We start from the raw sequence: 24,194 nt of genomic DNA, 5'->3' as shown, positions 1-24,194 counted from the left end.
AAGCAGAAGTGGAAGAAATGTAAAAAAACAAACATTGATACCAAAATCAAAACTGAAAAAAACAACAACAACAACAACTTCGACATATTACTACAAATGTTTTCCAATCAAGATAAGAAAAACTCACTAAAAACTCACCGAAAACTCACGCTACATTAGGTTTAAAATAAGCGCCACGTTTTCTATCCTTCCCTCCCTTCCCAAAATATCAATAACGTAATAATTTACAAACGCTTAGTTTACTACCATTACTTGCTAGGTTATGTTTTTTTTTTTTCTCTTCTTCTTTTTCTTGCCTTATTTATTCAGGAAAACAGCAATGATTCACTGGATCAGGAAATCATTGAACTGATGCCGATATCATCGACATCACAGGAAAACAGCTACGCTGCCGCCATATTCAAATCGACGGAAAATATCGGTGATGATGACGACGACAAAGAGGAAGGAAACAATAATGCTTTTCTGAATCAGGAAAAAATAGAAGTGCTATCAATGCCAACGACATCACAGGGAAAAGACAACGTTTCCGTTGTACTGATATCAACTGAAAATATTGATGATGATGACGCCGACCCTGACGAAGGCAACTGTAACGATTTTCTGGAGCAGAAAAGCATGGAAGAGATGTCGATGCCATCGACATCACCGGGCAACAGCAATGATGCGGCCACATTGATATCAGCTGAAAATATTGATGATGATAACGACGAAGAAGCAGACGGCTTTACCACTCAAAAGCTGTTTTCTTTGGCTTGGCAAATAGCAAAGGGAATGGTAGGTATTAGTATAGCCAGTTCGAAATGAGATAAAGTATAAAAATACTTTCTAGTTGTGACTCTCGACCTCCACAAGAAAGGTTTTGTAAACAAATCATCTCAAACTGAGATGGGTCTTGCATGCCTCGTTTATTGGTAATCTCAAACAAAGTTTTAATACGTGATTCACAAAAAAACAAAAAAAGAATCATAATCTTTAATCATAATTCTTTCATAATTTTTTAGAATCATCTCGCAGAGAAAGGCTTCATTCACCGTGACCTTGCAGCTCGTAATATTCTGGTTGGCAGTGATAACCGAGTCAAAGTGTCAGACTTTGGATTGATGCGAGAAATCTACGAGGAAGTGTACAATGGAAAGAATACAAAGAAGCTTCCTGTGAAATGGATGGCCCCAGAATCAATTAATGACAGCATTTACACCATCAAGAGTGATGTGTAAGTCACTCTTTCTGTGTGACGGCAAAGCCTTTTCCTTAACCCTCAGATGCACACACGGAGAAGTACAACTTGTTCTTTCGAGGATTTAGGGTGTATCGTCGAGAAGTTTCGAGATCAGGAAAGAAGCGTAGAAGTTGCTCGTGGGCGGCTTGTCATTATAATTAAATGGCCTAAAAAGAGAAAGACTTAAAATCTTAATTGTGTTGAGTACATGTACAGTAATTACAAAACAGCGTTTCTTGATCTCTTTTTTTATTTTCATATAGCTGGTCCTTTGGAATACTTCTTTGGGAAATGGCCACCATGGGTAAGTTAAAGTAATATATTTTTTTAATTTCCATTACATTCTTTTTTCTTTATTTTTTTTTCCCGAAATTAGTCATTACTTTCTTATGTTAAGGCGAGAATTCATTTCAGTTTTCCTCACGTAACACTTACGGTTAACTTACTTTCTTATGGCTTATTTTGCTTTGGATGCATTTCAGGAGGTGTGCCGTATCCCACGTTAACCAATCGGGAGCTGTGTCGACTCTTAAAGACTGGTTATCGCATGGAAAGGCCTGACATGTGCTGTGATGAAGTGTAAGTAACTGAATTGCATTGAGATCAGTTGTCCCTCTTTCGAAATAGGGCTGATACTTGAAAACAAGCTACTATCCAGTACTTACAAATTGGAATGCGCGTGGCTCGCTTAAATATATATTTATATCGTTTAAAAACAACTGGTAATGCTGCTACTAAGAGTAGAGAACAGCCATTCATGAAGACCGCGAATACCGTAGAGGAACATTGTCGTTTTTAAACTGCGGACACTTCGCGATATGCGAACAACTAATGTTATGGACATACAGTGGCTTAAATTAAATATATACAAAGGATCTGTAATATGACCTATATCCGTCCAAATTTACATAAGATTTATTTTAAAACCTGACCATTGCAATCTATTGTTGTCATATAAGAGTATAGAATTGCTGTCTAGAGGGGCTCTAAAGAAATAGGAGTTACTGTAATAGTAATAATAACTTTGTTATTGTGTGAAAATAATTGCCTCAGCCACAGGATAACCCTCCAGTAATTAAAATAACCATCAAGTAACTCTTCTTTGGATTTTGAGACGGCATTGGTTCAGGTTGTTGTACATCATATTACTACATGTGTATTTCACATTATTTTTGATCAAGAGGTTGCAAGCTTGATAATCATTATTGAAACATTTCGTTTTTGCGCATCTTGCATGCCCTCCACGCACCTACACAATGTCGAGAAACTGATTTAGCGTTGTAATGTATTTCAAGTTGGCTTTGACAAATATTGTAGATTGATCGGGTTTGTTCCACAATGCAGCTGTTTTTAACTTTTTGTCATCTTCTATCCATGATAGATATGAATTGATGTCTGAGTGCTGGAATGAAGATCCATCCTCTCGACCCAGTTTCTCGGAGTTGATTCACCGACTGGAGGTGATCATGACGAGGAATGTACCATATTGTGACTTGAACAAGCATGATGAGTCACACTCCTACTACAACGTGCCCGCTAAAGCTGATGAACACAGCGGATAAGAAAACGACAGAAAGGCCAACAGGATAATGCACTATAGATGAGAACTTTAAACTTTAAAAGGCTATATTTAACTTCAAAAAGAAAAAAAAAAAAAATGACTATATATGCGTGTAATCCAGACTTCAATCCTAGACAGATCTAGTTGAGACAAACTCAAGAATTGCACAGATAAGCATCTTGCATCAAATACTACAAACAAAAAATTATAAAAATTTTGCTTATCCACTTCTTATCTCATATCCGTTCAATGTTGTCTTAAAATGTTGGTAATACACGAGAAGTAATTTTGAGATAAAAAGAAAGAAAAAACATCATTAAGGAGGAGGCGGGAAAGGTAGAAAGGAAGCTAGCCCTTGTCAGATTTTTCTTGTCTCAGCAGTTCTATCAAGGACGGTTATTTAAACATAAACAAGTTAAGTTATGAAATAATTTAAAACATGTACCTATGCCTCGATGTGCTAGTTGTGTACGGTACAAGAAACTGAACTTGAAAATGGAGGCACATTAATCTTGTTAACATTGCTAGCTGCTGGTTGCCTAACCAGTTGGTTCTTGACATTAGTAAAGATAAAAAAGCTGAATTTGAGACTGCTACACATCTTGTTGTAGCTAATTGCCTGCCAATATACTGGTTTAAGCTTAAATATATTAAAATATAAGTTAATGTTACCTGTGTTGAATCTGACTTAATTTGTTTGTGGTTGTGGTCGCCATTGATCATGTGTGGACTGGTGTGAGGTCTGGAACCAAACCGATGCGGGAACTGGAATAGCCGAGGACAATTGCAGTAATTCGTTTAATGTTGACGGAGAACGCAGCTATGAACAGTGCAGAGCAGCTGCCGGAACAGCAGTGAACTCACATGTTAACAAACAGTGGGTAGACATGAGAAAGGACGCGGGAAAGGCAAAAACAGAAATCAGTAAACTACTTGTGAACGGGCTAAGAAAAACAAGAGTGTTGCGCACATTGTCCGACTCACAGCAGGCATGACTGTAGCCGCTGGGAATCTACACATGTACATAATTATGTAGATGAAACGGGAATTATCATTTAAAAACAGTGGCCACACTATATCTCTCCACAGTTTGGCCAGACTGGAAGCCTTAGCACAACTTGAATTACTGACAGGAGTTAAAAGCCCTTGTGTTGGCAAAATAAGAGGGTCTGAATGGGGGAGGGAGAGGGGGTGGGGAGGAGGGGTGCAAATGTCAGTTATCAGTTCAAATTTTGATTGTCTATTTGTCAGTTGTCAGTTAAGTGGCTGTTACTAATTAAGTGAAGACCTAAAACCTCTCTTACGGCGGTTTCCTTCTCCCCGATTTTTTTGAGTGGACGTACACAGGCTGCACAATGAGCCGATAAAAAACTATCATATAATGTGCACTTTCTGGGAACAGGCAAACAGGTTAGGGTTCGCCACGCCTCCTACTTGGCCCCAAATTGAACCAGTAAAATCTTCTTGCTGTACTGTTTACAAACTAGACTTTTCATCCTCGGAATTGTCTGATACAAGTTCTTCTTTTCTTGATTCGTCTTTGGAATCAAGTGTTTCGGAAATGTAAAAACATTAACACTCTATGCCATAGTTCTACTGTTTATTCAAATACTTACTTTGGCCGTGTATAGTAGCCCCAGTGTGTTTTATTGATGAAAAAACAGCCTTCCCACTCATTGTTTTCAAAACCTTGCACCACTTTTTCATCCAAATATCACAGATGAAACTGTGACTGAAAAATGTGACTCATGTGCACCCGTACACTTTTTTTTTTTTTTGCACTTCATGTCGGCTACATGTATTCATTGGAGTTTTGATTGGTTCTTGGCATGGTCTTTGTCCTTTGTGATTGGCTAATAAAGTCATTCAGGGGTTTCATTAATGTTTTCAACAGGAGGGCAACTAGTTCTCACTAGCCGATGAAACTTTTTGAACTGAACTTTTTATAAGAAAAATTTTCCTGGAGATGGTCAAAACAGACGGGCAGAATTGTCCTTACAGCTAGTCAATTTGCCTGGTGTCCCACCCTTAATGAGACCCCTGTCATTACTTTGGTTTTGGTTTTATGATATTTGATATGAAACCACTCTATTCATAATAGTCTTGAAAACAAAGCCAGTTGTTGTAGAGGTCATAACAGACTGATAGTAATGTTACATTATTAGTACATGTACAGTACATGTACATCACACAAAATAAAAATGAAAAACAACAACAACAGAAAAACTGTTCTTACAGTCTTATTGTGCAGTTCCAGAAAATATCCACACTCCCCCCACAGAAGGGATTGGAATTTCCTGGGGGGTGGGGTGTTCTGGAAGACCAAAAAATTTTAAGAACTGTATGAAGCTTTACTGGAATTTCCAGAGGGGTGGGGAGGTGTTAGAAAAAATCCCTTCCATGGGGGAGGTATGGATATTTTCCGGAACTACACATTGAGATACTACAACATAATAACATAATTATAATTAAACATGCCAAGGGATAGTATTGGAGGCTAGTGGACTCGGAACAAACGACTGAGAGCCATGTTCTCGAGTACAGTCCCAATAGGTAAGTATTTTATTGATGCAGTTTTATATATGAAAAAGCTGGGATAATTCAAACATTACTGCTACTTTGCGGGCTTTTTTATACCAATTTCCAAAGAGTCCATTTGTCAAATTTGTTCAAGAAAGTAGATAAACTTTTCTGAAACTTGCTCAAGAATTCAAAAGACTTCTTCTCACAAATCAGCAATTTCCAGAGATAAGAAAATGCTTCAATTAAATTGTCAACTCAACATACAAGATGCTGCCACCTAGCTGTTAGTTCTAGTTGATTCTTACTTTTGATACCAAACAATAATTGGATGAGGTCTTTGTGATATCCAGAATATACTAATAATCAAGGTGGAGGTAGGGGTTACATGTATCAGCCTCAGCCTTCAGCTGCGGCTGATAACCCTTACTAAGACCTTGATTACTTTGGATATCACAAAAACTGAATCTAGTAATTGTTTTATCCTACATAAGGCCATCCCCTTTTTTTTTGTTTACTGTCGAATGCGTTTTCTGATTTTGGGTTGGTCCATCAGAAAAGGAAAAAAAAAATAATAATAAAAATAAAATTGGGAAAGGAGTCTGAAGCTAGGAGGCCCGGTACCTCAGCATAATATCCAGGGAGCCTGGAAACAGCAAGGTGTGGTTATAAAGTCAACATGGCGGCAATGGAGGAAGGAAAAATCAACATCGTTGTTTAAGGGTCACAGTCAGCTTTGGGATCGCGCTGACCTGGACACTAGTTTTCTCACTTTGAAAAGAAGCTAAAAGAGTTCACCTCAACTTGAAATCAAAGTTACGTGTCAAGTACATCTAGAAATTTTGCTTCAATCTTCGCAGTGTTTTGTTTGATTTTCAATCGTTTACTGAAAAACCTGTTTTTGAGTGTGCTTTTGCTCATCCTATGATAGTATTTTATTATGTTTGGTTAAAAACACTGGATTGCGTATCTGTTATATGTAAATTAGCTATGAAGTGGTATCTAATGCGCATATGCGCCAGCTGACTGTGTCCCTTTAAAATCAAACGAGAACAGGGAAAAAAACTAAAAATTTGTAAGGCAAAAAAATTGCTTGTTTCAGATTAAAGTGACAATTGTTTGATATAATGTGTCATTGCCTTCTGCATAACTTTTTTAAAAAAAAAAAATGTGAAAATCTGGGTCGGTCAGACAACGCTAAACAGAGAAAAAAAGGGAATGGCCTAATTCAACGAAAAAAAGAAATGGAAGGCATGTTTTTGCTTCACTGATGGTAAGCAACACAAAGTGCAGGAACTTGACATGATTACCCTTAGAAATCTGATGCACTGCGGTCATACATGCCATGATGTCCTGTGATCTTGAGTGTCCTTGACATGACTATTGTATAATCTGCAGCTAGATGATGTGACAGGTGCTGATTTGAAAAATTCACTGTACGCTTACAGCCAATCAGAAAAGAGATAGTGAGTTTGATGAATACTAAATGTAGGTATTGATTTCATGTACCTGTAATATCTACCATATTAGCCCAGTTTCAACATACTAAAATTCTGGAATGGTTATGAGGCCTGGTAGAATAAAACAAAAGAATTCTGCATTGTAGTTGAAGAATTCAATATGCAGAAACTGAGCTGGGTAGCCTCTTAAATGGGTTGAAACTTGTAGAAGTCCTGGTACAGTGTATTGGTTTGTTCATGTACATTAAAGATCCTGGACAAGAGTTGTAAATTTTAAGCTCTTTACCTAAGCTGAAGAATTACCATGTGAGAGAAACTGCATATAGTTTTTGAAGTGGTGAAATATATACTGAGTACGTTCTACGAAATACAGGCCGCAGCCAGCAATGAGCCATGGAAATCTAGTCATAAATAGCAGGCTGACATGATGGCTGGCCTTTAACTGACTGGCCCTTTTAGTCGAGGAACTTAAACTTTACGTTTTGATACCAGTACATAGAACTTCAGTTTAGGTCGCAGCATTTCATCAACGTCGACTACTTTACCCTGCATTCTTAAATCTCTTTTACTTTTTGGATTCAAGAATTCATTGATCCTTGTATTGGCTAATTTTGAGGTAAGTTCTTTAAAGATGCCGCCAACAATTTCATCACTTGTACGTTCAAGGTTTGGTAACGTGGCAATAAGAGCCCTAAAGTCAGTCTCTAAACTTTCGTTGTTTTTTACACGGTTCTGACACAGGTGCAGAAACTTTGATTGATACTTGCGCAAGTTGTTGTTGGTTGAGAATTGTCGGACTTCTCTGTCCGCCGAGCGCAAGAAAGGAATGAGTTCTTCTCTCGTGGATAAGCCGTAATTCGCCTTCCACATTCTTAACCTCTTCGTTAGAAATAACCCACAATGATAATTCTTCCATTTGCTGCTTATTTAGCGATTTTGTTTTGGACACAAGCTTACTCTTACCCATGTCGTACCATTAGTCTTTGCCTTTGGTGTTTTTCTCCGTTGACTTTCAGAACCTTTGCATTCACCATCATCTGTTTCTTCGTCACTATCCTCAGCTTCGCTTTCCGAAACACTTGATTCCAAAGAAGAATCAAGAAAAGCAGAGGAACTTGTATCGAAACATTGCGAGGACGACGAGTTCAGTTTGTCCGCCATTTTGAATAACTAAACAGTACAGCAAGAAGATCTTATTGGTTCAACTTGGGGGCAGGTAGGAGGCGTGGCTGATGATGTCATATTTATTCTAAAAATAGCTCAAGGTGTGAAAAGGTCGTCGCATCGGCCCAATTAGGACATAAAGGGTGCATGAGATATACACTTCTCAAAAGACACGTTATCGGGTAGTGTTTTGCCATCCGGTAGGCTCACGAAGTCAAGTTATTTTCGAAGCATTGAAATACGTTATGGCGGGCTACCCAAATACCAATGAATTTCTTGCCAGAAGGAACGAGGACGGAGGCAGGGTCTGGTCATAACATTGTACTACTAAAATATAAATCCGTGAAGGCCTGAGTGACAAGAGATCAAAATGTGGAGAATATTGTCACGAACTCGCGAGGCTAACGCGCGAGATGTGTGAACTCTCCCAGCATTCTGTGCAAGGACAGTTCGTCCATGTTGTGGAACCGCGAAAGTTGAACGTGAGCGGAAAAACGATTAATTTTTTTTCTTATTTTCAGTGTATTTAGCGCTTTTCTTTTCGCTGCCTTCATGATTTGTTTGTAGAGAGGATTGTCTGCTTATCTTAGTGTACTTCTTGTATATTTAGGTGAAGAATGTTGCCGTTTTACCACAAAGAGCTGGAAAGTTTTGTTGGCGTGCTATTTGAGTGGAGATATAGGTAATCTTTTATCACTGGTGCTGATGCTTATGCTTGTGCTTGTGCTTATGCTCTAGTGAAAACCAGCCTTTGGAGAAAACAAATATACTTGATTTTTAAGAAAGAGTTGGCTGTGGCAATATGCATTTAATACCCTTTGTCCCAGCTAGATTCCCTTGCTTCGTCCTGTATGAAACATCAAGATGTGGCTGCGCGCCCCCTCCCCTCCCCCGACTATATCTTCAGTGTTTCAACGAGTGTTGTCCCCCCACCCCCACCATATCTTCAGTATTGCCATGAATATGGGTAGCAGGCAAGATAAATAAATAGAAATTCTACTAATATTCATCTTGTAGGTGAATAGTTTTATCACGGATGAATTATTTGTATTTGTTTAATCATAACAAAAGATGTCTTAAAGTTACTTTAAGTGCTGTCCTTCTGTGTAAACTACTGTATGTTTTAGAAGGCAATCTTATTGAAATGCTTTTATTTGCTATGCCCATTGTATGAGTCAATTTGAAACCACCACATACCCATCCCCTGAGGCAACCACCATTGGAGATAAGACATTGGGTGATTCCAGAAAATATCCATACCCTACCATGGATGGCATAAACATTTTAATCTCCCTTGCCTTTGGAAATTCAAAAATGCTATAACCCCGATGCCCTCTGCATTTCAAAATTGTTAACCCCCTCCCTCCCTTTCAGAATTTCTAATTTCTTTTCAAACTGCTTTTTCTGCTCACAATTTTCGGTCAAGCAAACAAGCAACTCAATTTTGTTAACGTTATAGTATGTGTCATATACCACAAAAGTTCTTCAGCTTTCTTTAGCAAAACAAAATGACAAAATAAAACGAGCCATACTATGTCAAAGACCATGTGGAGGAGGTCTAAACTTTCCAAATGTTAGGATAAGTGTTAAAGCACTACGATTAACTTGAATAGGTAGGTTACTAAGTGAGCCCAGTGATGCGTTGAAAGCAATTACCAAATATTATGCTTATTTCAATAGATATTGAGGATTACTGTTTCTCTTGAAATACAACTAGGTAATGTTTCCAATAATATTTCCCTCTTTCACTTGAACTTCTAGTAAGAGTACTTTAATTTGTGAAGTATGAGGCCATTGTACTTGGATGACTGCTTCAACGGTGACTTGACTTTACAGAATACAACAAAGATATCACTATTGAAGGAAAATCTTTGTATTAGAAAACCTGGAGCAAGTGCAGGGTATATTTTGTACAAGATCTCCTTACGAATACTGGCAAATATATATATATATATATATATATATATATATATATATATATATATATATATATATATCTTATTAGATGTTTTAGTGTGTAGTGTTGCTGTATATTTTTACAAGTTGTGCCCTATGGGCTCGTCAAAATACAAACAACGAGTAAAAATATAAAGCGATACTACATACCAAAACATCTAATAAGAGATTTATTATCAATTGCTGCAGTCAATAAATTTATCAATAAAAGAGGGAGAGTGTGACAGTTTTGTGTGCACATGCTGGTTCTCGCACAGGTTTTTTTCTAGAAGGGAGAAAAATATATTCTTGTATTGGATGGAGTCATGAAGTGAAGCGACTCCACCCAATATGAGAATATATTTTCTCCAAATGCCGCCAGTAATTACTGCCGACCACAATTCCTGATCTTACCGCCGACCACAGTTCCTTGCGTTTTGCATGAAAGGTGGTTGATTTCCTCTATATTGTTAGTAATTTTTTTACGGAGTAGATCTGCTGTCTCATTTGTTCGCTTCAGGCTCACTCACTGTGGCAGCAATTAAAGAGCTTAACCTGTGGGTTCACTGTTGTTCATGATCAGTACATTGGAAATTATCAATTTTGTTAGCTGTTGAAGTTTCCACATAATCCAGAGTATTTTCCACATAATCAATGCATTAACCAACGCAGGGAATTTTGAAAGAGAGGCCTGTGGCAACCATGGAAAGACAAATAAGAACTTGTTTACATCAAACCTCTTTCAGAAATCCTCCTCAAACATGTCACCATTAAGTTCTGAAAGTACTGTAACAACTATGATTTTAGATGTACCAGCATTTCCCCTCTATCATTGCTATTGGCTCAACTTGTTGCATCTCTTATTTTCATTGTTTCGCACAACAAGTGAAATTACATTAATTTGAGGTTACTAATCTTGCTGATTACTTTGAAATTCAGAACGCTGCTACTTTCAGATTGATGGTTAATTACATTTAAAGTTCATGATTATTTTTGTAAAGTTTAGCAAACATAAGTAAAACTTGCACGTAACTCTATTATTCCTATTCCCCTGGTATCGGAATTCCGCATAGTGCACAGCTTGTTTTCAACATCTATAGACTTGACACTGAATAGTACACAGCTTGTTTTTGACATCTATAGTCTTGATACTGAATAGCACACGGCTTGTTTTCAACATCTATAGTCTTGACACTGAGTAGCACACAGCTTGTTTTTGACATCTATAGATTTGACACTGAATAGCACACAGCTTCTTTTCAACATCTATAGTCTTGACACTAAATAGTACACAACTTGTTTTTGGCATCTATAGACTTGACACTGAGTAGTACACAGCTTGGTTTCAACATCTATAATCTTTACACTGAATAGCACACAGCTTGTTTTCAACATCTATAGGCTTGACACTGAATAGCACATGTAGCTTGTTTTTGACATCTATAGACTTGACACTGAATAGCACACAGGTTGTTTTTGACATCTATAGACTTCACACTGAATAGTACACAGCTTGTTTATTTCAACATCTATAGTCTTGACACTGAATAGCACACAGCTTGTTTTCAACATCTATAGTCTTGACACTGCACAGCGCACAGGTTGTTTTTGGCATTTATAGTCTTGACACTCGATAGTTCACATAACTGGTTAATTAAACCAAAAAATAAAATATTGCCTTAGTTTGTAATAACAGTCATCTAAAGCAAATAATTATACGAGGTTAATAGGGTTCAGCTTGTGTTATCTGTTGTTTTCATTGTTTCTCATAACAAGTCAAATTACATTAAATTGTGAGATCACTAAATGTAGTTTTTGAATGGTTATTACTTTTGGGGTGTCGCTACTTTCAGCATTTGTAAATAGCCATGAAATTTAGGCGCCTCTTTCACAGGGGGATATTACCTTAGGTTAATACATGCAAATTTATTTTGTATAGGTTAGTGAATACATGTATTATGTACATGTTTAGTAAATCTAGCTTGTAACCCAAATTATTCTTAATCCCTTGCTTATTGCCATTTTGTCATGGTACCTGACCTACCTGTGGTAAAGAAATAATTATCTTCACATACAACCCCGAGGGTGTGGCGTGAGGTCCAAAATGCAATCGCACAATTTGTTAAGCACGCACATAATAAAGAACTAACGTTTGTTTTCTTTGTTTGTTCCGATGAAGCTGCTTTTCGCTTCAACCCTGATCATCTGATTCCATACTTAAATTGTCTCCAGCACTGTCAATTTCATTAGCGTTTTGGCGGTTTTGGAGGTGAATTGTTGAAATAGCTCGCCACGCTCGTAGCGGTTGGCAGCCATGTTGTTCTGCCATGTTGTTCTTGGCACAGTGATTTGATTACCCCCGGTTAGGTGGGTTACCCCACTCCGCAGCTTTCACATGGAGAAAACTCACCCCACCAAAGCGGGTTACCCAGACCAGTTGTCTGGGTAACCCGCCTTGCTGCGGTACACCACCTAACATGTGAGTGCAATCAAGAAAAAAAAGAGAGTACAGTATCTAAATTTTTGTATTTCTTCTTTTGAACAGCTGAAGTCAAAATACCTCAGGACAAGACATAAGCTTAAAAGGACCAGGTAAACACTAATGTCCTTATGCAATGATCAAATCAAAACTTAACCTGGTTCCTTCAGGGCAGTTCTCCATAGGGCATCCTTACATGGTGCCCCAAGTCATCAAAAATAGGATCATCAAATTCTAGGACAGGAAAAAAATGAAAATGTACCACTTTTTTTTCTTTTTTTTTTAAATGATGCACTTTTATTATAGGTTGCCACATGTCAGGTTCCAAAAATAGTCAGGGAAATTTTCAATTCTCAAAATCAGGGAAAATTCAGGGAATAAATGGAGAAAATGGGAAGGTTCCACAAGGTATACCTTGAAAAAACAACAACAACAACAACAAAAACAACAACAGCTAGACCAAACTACTAACTAACTCCATTCAAATGTAAACCCACAGTACAGCACACCTTCAACAACTGACCACCAAACTAACTAAGAACAGACACTGCTCCACTTATGTACCAACAACTATTCTCACCTTACAAACAGTAGTCACTAACTAAAGGTACATGTATTTCTTGACCTCAACGGAATTCACATGATGTTGTTCAACCAGCCGCAACACAGGCTTGACCAAAAATGAACCAATTGAATCAGGCCATAACTGATCAGTCACTGATTACTACCTTTGCATCATAATGGCTTGACACAGCCAACAACATTACAGCAAATTGATCAAACATCTTAAGGTGGCTCAAAACAGTTTCCAGCACTTAGATTTTGATGGGTCATTATGCCACTCTTTATCCCTTGATGTTACGATCATGGTATCAAAAAACTGCCCAATCATTGGTGAACACGTTGTTATCATTTTCCTGACACAATAAGTTACCATAGCAACAGTATGACCTGCTAAAAACACCCTTAGTTACAGATTTAGGGGCTTACAATTCAGAAACGGTACGGTGAAATGTTTCTTAGATTATCAAAATTTGATAAGCATGATAAGACGTAATGTGTGGCAAAGTTTAAAAAAATTCCATAGATAGCGTTCAGAGCCACCTTAAACTGACTTCAGACTTGTCTGAATTCACCGCACACTAGCCGGCAAGTGGAGATTTTTTTGTCGGCCGACAAAAAATCGGCTAGTGTGAGGCGGCCTTAAGAGAGGACATAATACAGTCTTAACACAGTATTACAGTAGAGTTCCCTTTGAAAAGTGGAAACTACGAATCGCGCAGATTCGGGTGTTTTCCGGAATTCCAAGAAAGCATCTCATCATGGTATATCCGCCCGCTTATTATGCAGCAGCGAGGTTCTACTGCGGCTACTTTGTGCCATGAGGGACTAGGCTGACAAAGGCATTTTCCCGTCAAAATCAAACGATTAAGATTTCGCGGTGAAGCAATGTTGTGTGTAGCCTCTACTTGTCTTTACAAAAAATGTATTCGTTCAAGCTCGTTCAAGGAAACCAAGAACTCTATTCTACTTTCATACTACATGGGCTTGATTATTGACGATGATTTCCTCCTCTCTCAGAACTTAAGTTTTCCTTTTAGAGCCGCCTGTGATTCCAACTACTAAGCAAATTAACAGATATAAACTCTATTTCGGCTCGGGCAAGGTGTTCGTACAACATGATAAGAACAAACATACAGAACTTTTGGTTTAATGAAATTCATTTTGAGTAGCAGTAGACGATTATAACTCAGCTTTTTACATACGTAACTTTGTTGTCTGCAGCCATTAGGCCCGGTACTAATATGACTGTCGTTCGCGGTAGATGTTTAAATCGTCCAATTTTCTGCACAAATAACAAAGTAACAATTAGTCTATCTTAGAACGGACTTTTAAAATGAGAAAGAAATAACACGCTAATACTCGCGCATTGAAGAGTACGTGAAACCAGGCACTTTCCCTTAGAAGACAGCAAGGCTACGGCGGGAAAGCCGTACGGGAACGCGCGTAATGGCATGCCACCGGACGCAATCTTTACTATGTGCCGTCGTACTTCAGGGTAGCCGCACTACATCCTAAAGTCCTTAATGTCATTCCACTTACCGCCAAAGACATGCCTGATAGGTCGAGGAGAACGAAATACTCCTGGAAAGGCCAAACAAAATCAAACTCTTCAGATTTCATTTTTCCTTATCCTCAGTACCTCTCTCCTCAGGCAGGGTGACGTCACACGCAAGCTTGCAAATTGTCCACTTTGATGCGCCTTCGACACGCGAGTCATTAATCAGAGAAAGTTCAGCGACGTTTTACTGGGGCTAAATCAAGTTATATCCGAACGACTGAATTCCACTGTTATCGGCACGTGATGTGTTAATTGTACAAAACCTTCCAAAAAGACGGATTATTTTGGTTATTACGGTAATGCCAGTAGGTATATAAACATTTTTTTTGTAGTGGAGGGGGGGGGAAGGGAAGGGTGCCTTCGTTATGGGCTGGTGTAAAAGGTGGGGGCGGAAACTGAAGTAAACAGTTTCTTTGTCAACTGACTATAAAGGTGTATTCTCGATTAATTGCAGTCTATTCGCAAATAACGTGTCGGGAGGAGCATGTAGCATGTGCTAAGGCAGGTCACTAATAGATTTCTACCGAAAGCATTGCTAGCAAGTGTTTGAATTCTGGTACCTTCCGGCCTTAACTACTAGGCAACATAATTATTGGAGGAGAGTAAGAGCAAGCCTGAACCAAGGTACAGCAATGTAAGTGCTGTCTATTTTTATTCATCAGCCCAAATATTCGAATCAGTCGCACGGAGTTTGTTTACGTAAAAGAGCAAGCGATTGCAAAGGTTGCCTAATGTTCGTGCTTCCAGCAGTTTACAATAATGTAGGTATAAAATATACTTTTACAAATTAGCTTTTAAGCTTAAACACTGCCAGCAAATGTGAAAATATTTAGCATGAAACGTGAAGGCAAACGTAAATATTTTAGCTCTATTAAACTTGTGAGTCGACGGAAACTGGCGCCGTCACGGAATGTATCCACAATTTAAATCATAGTTTATAGAGGGGACCTCTGTTTGCTAACCAGAAAACCACAGGAAAATACTGTCATGCATTTTGTCATTATGGTATGTCTGTCCGTAAAAACTCGGTTGTTGATAAAAAAAAATGTTGATTGTAGCAATGGAGAGTAGTTGAAAGCCGGGTTGAAAGTCAGCTAATGAAACCATTCAAGACATTAAAGTGAAGGCGTCGAACGCACCCTCATAATCTTTGATTAGTACTTTAATTTATTTTTTATTCTCGCTACTCATCACGATACATTTTTGTTAACGTAAGTTCTGAGAATTTAGTATTAAATCAAGGCAATATCTCTAACTTGACGAATTTCTTTATTCTGATCACTTGTCTGCTCCACAGTGCATTGATATTGTAGAGGGAAAGTAGACTCTGATCACTTACTAAGGAACTAAGAGTTCTTATTTTGCTCTAAAATTAAAATAAAGTCAACTTTTGGCCCAATCACAAAAGTCCATACGTACACTACGAAGTCAGGCGTGAAAAAAAAAAAAAAAAAGAAAAGAAATAATAACAATAATAGTAATAATGATGATGATGATGATGATGAAAATAATAATTTATCTCAAGCTCTTTTCGTTTTTAATATCAAAATTGTAAATTATTTTGAATTTTTGTTATCAATGCTTAAGAAATAGAAAACATGTACCGTGTTTCTATCAAGTTTTAGTATAAATCTACTAGCGTTCTATCACGAATGGCGTTCTCTGATTGGCTACGCTACTCACCATCTATTCGGTGATATATAACGGCACTTCTTGGCATTTTCGAGGTGTCTTTGAAGAGGATTTAGATAAAGTTTTTTACGACTAGTAGATTTATACCAAAACGATTAGATTATTCGCCCTATCGTGCTAGAAATCTTGAGCTCATAATCTAACTGTTTAATAGAAACACGAGTGGAAGTTTGGGAGAACGAGAAATGCTGTGGGAACACGAGCCGCAGGCGAGTGTTTCCACAGTTTTTCTGAGTTCTCCCGAACTTTCACGAATGTTTCTATTAATTAAACAATTAGATTGTGAGCTCGAGATTTCTATCGCCGAGTCAACTATCACGCATAGAAATCTTGAGCTCATAATCTAATTGTTTAATAGAAACACGAGTGGAAGTTTGGGAGAACGAGAAATGCTGTGGAAACACGAGCCGCAGGGGAGTTTTCCCCCAGCTTTTCCGAGTTCTCCCAAACTTTCACGAGTGTTTCTATTAAATAAATACATTGTGAGCTCGAGATTTCTATCGTCGAGTCAACTATCACGCATAGAAATCGAGAGCGAATAATCTAATTGTTTTAGTATAAATCTACTAGTCGTTCAAAACTTTCATCTAAATCCTCTTCACAGACACTTCGAAAACACAAAGAAGCGGCCTCCAGCGCACGATGCTACGCTACTCACTATCTATCACAGAATAGAACGTGAGTAGCGTAGCCAATCAGAGGACGGCATTCGTGATAGAACGCCGGTAGATTTATACTAAAACTCGATAGAAATATGGTACATGTTTTCTCACAAATTTTAGATCACTTTTCACCACCATTTTACTATTTAAGAAATAGAAAACATGTACCGTGTTTCTATCGAATTATAGAAATACGAGTGGAAGTTTGGGAGAAGGAGAAATGCTCTCGGAACACGAGCTGCAGGCGGGCGTTTCCACAGCTTTTTCGAGTTCTCCCAAACTTTCGAATTGAGTTATGATGATGTATCAATGCAAGCATGATAATTAAGGTTTTCATCTCAATATTCTGCTTTTTGTTTTACTCTTCTCTATTTGCTGTCATTGACCAGTGACAATATTTCATAAGTTGCTATTTTGTATCTCTGTAGCATGTTACCGGACACCTTGTTAACATGTCACATGTACGCTCAATCCATTTCTTTGTACCGGCAACTGCTGACCAAGGTTATAATGGATGAAGGGCACGACTCACAAGTTGCAGGTCACTGTCGATATATTAGCTTGGTAGTGAGGCCTAGAGCACACAAACAAAATAAATGAATAAACATGTCATTCATTTTCCTTTGTTTGTGTTCTCTAGGCCTCACTTCCAAGCTGAATTTTAATATTATCGAAAACAGTCTATTATTTGAATGCTCTGTGTGCATGTGCAATGTCAAAGCCTCTTGCTCAGACCTTTGACTTTTTTCTTATTATCGAGGAAATAATTGGTTCTCACTCCGTTTAAATAAAGCAAACATAGCAGTCTCTCACCAGGCACAAAGAAAGCTTAACTTATGCAATTCATTCTGCTGAAACGTGTTTATGTTTCGTGTTTCAGGCTTTATTATGGATGCTGTGATATCGACATTTCGCAAAATTCTTTATACCAGTGACGTTATGGATGCTCTTAAGGTAAACACGTGAGCACACATTAACAATGTAAAAGGGGAAGTGTCCCGGCTGATTATTGCAAGTTATCCTTCCAAAATTCCATGTCATGTTGCCAATGCCTGTGATTATACAAGCAAATTGGTTAAAGAATTCTACAGACCAAAGTAAGACAAGCAATTTTAGTGAAAAAGTACAAGATTACAAGGATAGAAGTAGGCTGCAATTCATCAAGTGCGAAGTTGTGACAGGATTTTAAGAAATCAAATGTGCCATTCTGGTGAAAGTTTTAAACTTTTATCCCTTATTGTTTTCTCTTAGTCGATACCTGTATTTCTTTCCCTCACTGCTTTTGTTCTGTTCTGTTCTGTTTTGTTTTGTTTTGCTTTGTTTTGTGGTGATTTGCCCCGCTCTGTGATTTGACTCAACAAGACCCATTCCCCTAGACATTTTTTGGGCCAAAAGAACACAACTTTGAGAGTTTGTAACATCGTCACTTTCCGCCTTAAAAGTCTCCAATTTTAAAATCCTGTATTTCAAACGATATAATTTATAATATTGAAAATTAAATGCTGATTCATGTAAAACTTTACAAGAGTTGCATTGAGCACTACCATACTTTTAATTTTGACAGCGCCGCTGGGACGAGAAGAACAAACGAAAGTTAAATTAAAGATGTAGTCAATTTATTTTGTAACTTATTCAATTTCTTTTGTTAGAAACTACTGTTACCCTGCTGTTAAATAGTATTTCACTCTGAACGTTCTCTTTCATGGAACCCCTACAGATATTGATTTTTTTTTTACAGATATTTTGTTTTCTACAGATATAAATGCTTTTCTTTATTTTAAACATTATGCAATATTAAAATGTTGTCCTCATTAACAATAGGCCACGTTCGATATATCAATATTCTAGCATAGCTCTGAGACGTTCTATATTTGGTTTTGTTTTCTTTGTATCCAAGTCTCTTTTGGGAATTGAGAGACAAAAGAAACTTAAAAATTTACAATTACCCGAAAGCCTCGGAGCCATGTTAAAATATTGATACATTGAACGTGGCTTATTGGTGGTTTGTTGTTTTGTTTAGAGGGACGGGTCACACATGAGGAGATTCTTCAGGGAGGTTTACATGGACAGTGTTTTCCCAATATTAAGTTCCGCTGAACTGCCACCGTACATCTGGGGTAACGACGAAAGAGAAAAGGTGAGGACATTGTCTTCTCAGTTTCAAACTATTGATGTATTTATTTCCTTCTTGGTTGCTTTAAATGTCAGTTAACTCTTTAATGCTGCCCAAAACTCCAATTTCTGTCGCATGAAGGGAAGAGGAGGATCTCAAATTCTCCTGTTGGAAAAAAATAGTATTATATATCAGATAACTGGATGGTATTGAGTGTAATTTGAATTGGATCAGAAAAGCTTACAATCAAAGTTGTTTTCGCGGAAAATTTTTGAATCAGACCGTATGGCAAGCCTGTTTACTTTGCCATATTGAATCATACAGAAGAACCATTTATTATTTTTATTTTCTTTTTTTAGGAACGGCTTCTTTGAATTCTTAACCACTGGTACAAACGAACTGCTCTAGAAAGTTTACTCTCTTCTGATAGACTTAACAAACCTTTCAATGTAGACCGCTTCACTCTCGACTTATCAAAACTTGCGGCAGCTTGACACTTGAGAACACACGGTTACTTGGCGTACTACAGCAAACTTTATCACAAGACTGTCCGCGCAGGCAATTTGTGAAGCACTATCTCGAGTTGACATTGGAACAAGTATAAAGGAGGCGATTGAAATCCGGTGCCAGGCCCTAACCCTCAATCGAGACCGTGTTCCTGTACCGATGTATTTTTTCACGTGACCTCCGCCAATGTAGACCTCGTGACAACCAACACTCAGTGTTCACTTGAGGAAGGCAACGTGACGGTTCCATAGCTTGAAGCATTTCAAATATTTAAACCTGTCATAACCAGGTCCAGTTGGAAAATACGAGCCTAATGTATTCTTTCGTGTGTTTCGTCGTTAATTAAAGTTCTTACACACTCTGCATTTTTTGTTGGGTGTGGCGAGACTTCTTAATTGCCTCCTCTGGTCCGTTAGTTCTGTGCATTCCTCCCTGCATTTTGAAACCCTGTTAAAGCGCGTTTTCTGGTGTATTACGCTCTGTGCACATTTTGCGTTCCTGCGCGCATTTCCTCGATGTGGTTTCTGGGTTTTTGTCATATATGCAAGACAAAATTACAAGATCTACCAACAGACGCGCACTCCTGAAAATCATGCATTCCTTCCAAGCATGCATTTACTAATCTGCTCTTTGCGTGAGCAGATCATATTAATAATGGAATACTTTAAGATTGAACTTTGGATTCTTCGCCAGTGCGAAAAGAAATAGCGATCACAGTATGTAATAATAAAAGCAATAATATACTTTATTTACCGTAAGTCTACACATAACAGTTCCGTTAGAAATCAGTGGCCCTCAAGGAAACAACTAAAGTGAAATATGAAACGGCTTAAGAACATTACAATACACAACAAAGAAAAGCAAAACTTGATCGAAATTAAATACAAACGTATCATCGTGACTGCATTGCAATCAAAATGACCCCGTCCGCAAACTATTCCTCATTGGAAAACAGTCCTAAGAAAATACGCGCGTTCATTGGTTAAAAATCGTGTTTCTATTCAATAATTAGATTATGAGCTCCAGATTTCTATCGCGTGATAGTTGACGAAGGCGCAGTCCGAGTCAACTATCACGCGATAGAAAGCGAGAGCGAATAATCTAAATGTTTTAGTATAAATCTACTAGCCGTTTAAAACTTAATCTAAATCCTCTTCGCAGACATTTCGAAAACGCGGAGAAGCGGCCGTCGTTTTGTTAACAAGGGAACACTGCTACGCTACTCACTATCTATCACAGAATAGAGTAGTAGTGAGTAGCGTAGCCAATCAGAGAACGGCATTCGTGATAGAAAGCTGGCGCATTAGCCCATATCCCCCTCACCCCAGGACTTCTCATGTTCAAGATATTAAAACCCCGGTCTTTCTCAGACTTTGAATACCTTTCCGGAAACGAAACACCATTTCTTTCTGAGAAATAGCTTCTTGTTGTTCTTTAATTTTGGCTTTCACCAAAGGTCAAATCAGGGAAGCTCAGGACAGTGAAAAGTACTTTCACCCAAGCGAAACTAAAACCTCCATGATTTGTGTGCAACTTGGCCTTGTGGGACTCGATAACTAGTTCACTTCTTCGAGGACTCGAGGGGATCATAGAAAAAAAGGGCGCGTCCTACACTCGGTGCGTTCATTCTATATCTCTCCCTTGTCTTCCCAGACGTGATCCACGTGAATATAGCAAATGCCTTATGTGTTTTTTTTTTTCATTCGCAACTAAGAAAGCATAAAACTCCACAAAATAATATGATGGAGAGCCCCAAATTTATAGTCTTTATAAATAATACTTCTTTTTATTTTCATTTGCAATATGTAACAAATAAAAAACCACTCGGTTTCTGTAGCCCTTTGAAAAACTCACACATTTTAGATCACTTTTCGCCACCATTTTACTATTTAAGAAATAAAAACGTGTACCGTGTTTCTATCAAGTTATAGAAACAAGAGTGGGAGTTTGGGAGAACGAAAAATGCTGTGGGAACATGAGCCGTAGGCGAGCGTTTCCACATCTTTTTCGAGTTCTCCCAAACTTTGACGAGTGTTTCTATAATTCGATAGTAACACGGAGAACATGTTGTCTATTTCTTTTAGAAAACACTGCGGCGAAAAAAAGGAAAACAGCTTGTTAACGTTGATTATCAAAATATAAATTCTCTTTGCTCGCGCCTTCATTACGTCAACAGCTCGTGCTAGGTCTGTTTCAATCGAGTTTTAGTATAAATCTACCTTTCTCTTTTACAATAGGTTCAGTGCTAAACCTCACCTGGCCGAAAAACCCCAGGCTCTGACAACTGAGCAGATCAGTACGGGGCCAATTAATTTAAGTTGTCTACACATGTATCAAGTATTACAGTCAACACGCTTCGAAATGTATTTACTTGTGATACTTCACTTTGACTCTGCCTTAGGGGACTGGAGGCGGGGGGTGCTCCCTTATATCGGCTATATAGGTATGCCCAGCGTCGGAGGGACTTTTTTTTTTTTTCAAGACATTTTAGTCAGAAGTAGAGTATCGATTTTGGTCATTTTGGTCTCAAACTGGGTATGGTTTTTGCACTCTAGTCTTGAATTAGGTATGTTTTTTAGAAGAAGCTACTTTTTTCATCATTATCGACAAGACCAGCAACTAAAGCCATTCACGATACCTTTAACATCACTCTGAACTAGAGAACTACGGCAGGTCTGAAACAGGGTATTAATTTAAGGGTCAGGCCATAAATAGGTTAGAAAAATCGCAGACTTTGGTCTTAAATAGGGTAAGTGCTTTGGGAAGCGGGCCGCTCAGCCCCGCCAAATTTTTCAGAAATTCAAAGTATTGTGTGTGAGGCTAAATAAAGCTAAGAGGCAAAAGCATTTGACGCATAATTTTTCCATTTCTGTGCGGGGCAGTCCTTCATTCGAATGGATGCGGCACTCTACGTTTCGTTGTCAGTGACGCAGTATATTTTTCTTTTCAAAAACGACGCCTCATGTGTGACGGCAGTTGTGCAATTATTCCTCCACTTTTGCTTGAATATTATGAAGCTAGAATACAAATGCTATCGGTGTTTTCATGGAAACCAGCTCTTGAAATGCCGCGGTATATCGAAATACAAATTTTGAAAAGCGTTCAAGCGTTCCAGTCAAGGCGTTGTCATGAAGAAAGTTGGAAACATGTGGTCATCAATTCAAATGAAAACTTTTAGGACTCTTTATGCCAGGAAATGAAAAATATAACTGATTCGTATGTCAGCCATAAAAATATGTTTACATGTAGTTGATAGGTTGGTCGGAAAGGAAACCATTTGCACAGCTTCATACCTTACATTCACAGTTAATGAAATTATGCCTTAAGTTTTACACTTAAATAGCCACCATGAGGATTTGAAGGTATGTGATCTTCAATGGCTTGTACATGCTTTTTGAATTTATCCATCTACTCAAATGGCCTCTTTTTGCGACCACCGGGTTATCAAATTGAGAATATCCAAGATATCCAGAATACTGCTGTTTGTCTCATTACTAGCTGTCGAAAAATGATCACTTTAATACAATCCTTAAGGGACTTCACTCGCTGCCTATGTCGTATATCTGTTCATTACAGAAAAGCCAACATTAAATTATGTGATGGCAAACCAGAATCAAAAACAAATGTTAAGAAGAGACTAAACAAGCGTGTAATCCACATTTTTGTTGCAACAATGCGTTCTTGTCCAAATGTTTGGAAGTACTGCTCAAACTCAAAGTATGGAAAGTAAAGAAAATCTGTTCAATTCATTGGTTGGTCATACGTAGATATCATGTTATTATGATTAGTATTTATTTTTTAATCCAATTTTACTTAATATGCATTGTAGAACATACTGATTTATTTGAAAAAAGACCATGTTTAAGTCAAAATTTTGTCTCATTAGCATATGGTAACTGCAGAGAATTACCCCTTGTTTTAAATGTTTTATTCATATGTCTTGAATAGTCAATTTCGTGAAAAAATACCATGGGACTTCCCATTGAAAAATTTCTCTTGTACTATCGTGAAATGCGATAATGTTACAACACCATCCAATTCTGCTCGATTATCTGTCAAGTGGTCGCTAATTACAAACTATTAGCATTGAAAGTGGTCTTGGTCGTGGTCGCTTACAAGAGGTTCCAAATATAGCGATTTGACTTGGAAACTTTTGGTATTTTGGAAAACTGGTTGCTGAGGACAGATAGTCGCTTACGAGAGGTGGAACCAGAGGTTGGACTGTATTATTAACACTATTGTTATTAGCAAAGGAAAGAGGAAGAGTAAGAGTTAAGAGGTACAGGTATGTATATGAATCAATGAAGAACCTGTCCATCTTGCTGAAGCACTTACAAGTAGATGTGAGTAAGATGGAAAAAAAAGCCACAGAATAGGGAGGCCAGGAAGAAATACCTTTTGTGCCATGCACAGTTTAAAAACTTAAGGCAGATAGATAGAAAATAGCTAATATCAGAAGATAAGATATTCATGCAGCGAAAAGAAAATAGAATTTGAAGGAACTGAGTTGGCTGTACCATGCTGATCAGGTAGATCATCAAAAACAAGGCAATTAAAAAGCAGAAGAAAAATAAATGGAAAAGAGATGTCCTAAGAGTTACATGTACAACTCCAAATCCTCTTAAGTCTTCTGAAAAACGAAGAACAACTTCACTCACCTGATGGGCTCTTTTCTACAGAAATAACCAGTACAGGGGAACTTTCCTAGTGTGAACAAAGGTGACTGGAATGGCAATAAACCAGTGAAAGAAAGTGAT

At 37.9% G+C, this 24,194-nt stretch overlaps 1 protein-coding gene and 1 pseudogene across 4 annotated transcripts in view; both read left to right on the top strand.

Moving 5' to 3' along the window:
* Positions 1-7,533, top strand: part of LOC145479967 (uncharacterized) — a 331,443-nt pseudogene extending 323,910 nt beyond the window's left edge. The window contains exons 19-23 of the transcript XR_014048490.1: positions 310-777; positions 1,005-1,216; positions 1,486-1,526; positions 1,705-1,801; positions 2,604-7,533. The product of XR_014048490.1 is annotated as an uncharacterized LOC145479967 (transcript). The remainder of the gene's footprint in view (positions 1-309; positions 778-1,004; positions 1,217-1,485; positions 1,527-1,704; positions 1,802-2,603) is intronic.
* A 179-nt stretch (positions 7,534-7,712) lies between these two features.
* LOC145480597 (nephrocystin-1-like) lies at positions 7,713-19,931 on the top strand. Of its 3 annotated transcripts, XM_081458880.1 has the most exons (6): positions 7,713-8,409; positions 8,538-8,609; positions 12,408-12,454; positions 17,246-17,358; positions 17,698-17,771; positions 18,838-19,176. In XM_081458880.1, exons 4-6 carry the CDS (start codon positions 17,247-17,249, stop codon positions 19,027-19,029), a joined length of 378 nt encoding a protein of 125 aa, XP_081315006.1. In that variant the 5' UTR covers positions 7,713-8,409; positions 8,538-8,609; positions 12,408-12,454; position 17,246; the 3' UTR covers positions 19,030-19,176. The 3 variants fall into 3 exon arrangements, with proteins under 3 accessions (XP_081315006.1, XP_081314999.1, XP_081315011.1); XM_081458873.1 differs by having other exon boundaries at positions 7,713-8,609; XM_081458885.1 differs by lacking the exons at positions 7,713-8,409; positions 8,538-8,609; positions 12,408-12,454 and adding an exon at positions 19,290-19,931 and having other exon boundaries at positions 14,807-17,358; positions 18,838-18,954.
* The last annotated feature ends 4,263 nt before the right edge of the window (positions 19,932-24,194 follow it).

This window comes from Orbicella franksi, chromosome 1 (assembly GCF_964199315.1).
Source record: "Orbicella franksi chromosome 1, jaOrbFran1.1, whole genome shotgun sequence".
In the NCBI taxonomy this organism is placed as follows: Eukaryota; Metazoa; Cnidaria; class Anthozoa; order Scleractinia; family Merulinidae; genus Orbicella; species Orbicella franksi.
Note: the sequence above shows the minus strand (reverse complement) of the source record. Positions and strands in the feature narration are given on the sequence as shown.

Excerpts from the sequence above, each read along its gene's own strand:
- LOC145480597 (XM_081458880.1), top strand. The coding sequence starts at position 17,247 with ATGTTACCGGACACCTTGTTAACATGTCACATGTACGCTCAATCCATT. Across the intron at positions 17,359-17,697 it reads GCACGACTCACAAGTTGCAG|GCTTTATTATGGATGCTGTG; the intron begins GTCACTGTCGAT and ends TTCGTGTTTCAG. Across the intron at positions 17,772-18,837 it reads ACGTTATGGATGCTCTTAAG|AGGGACGGGTCACACATGAG; the intron begins GTAAACACGTGA and ends TGTTTTGTTTAG.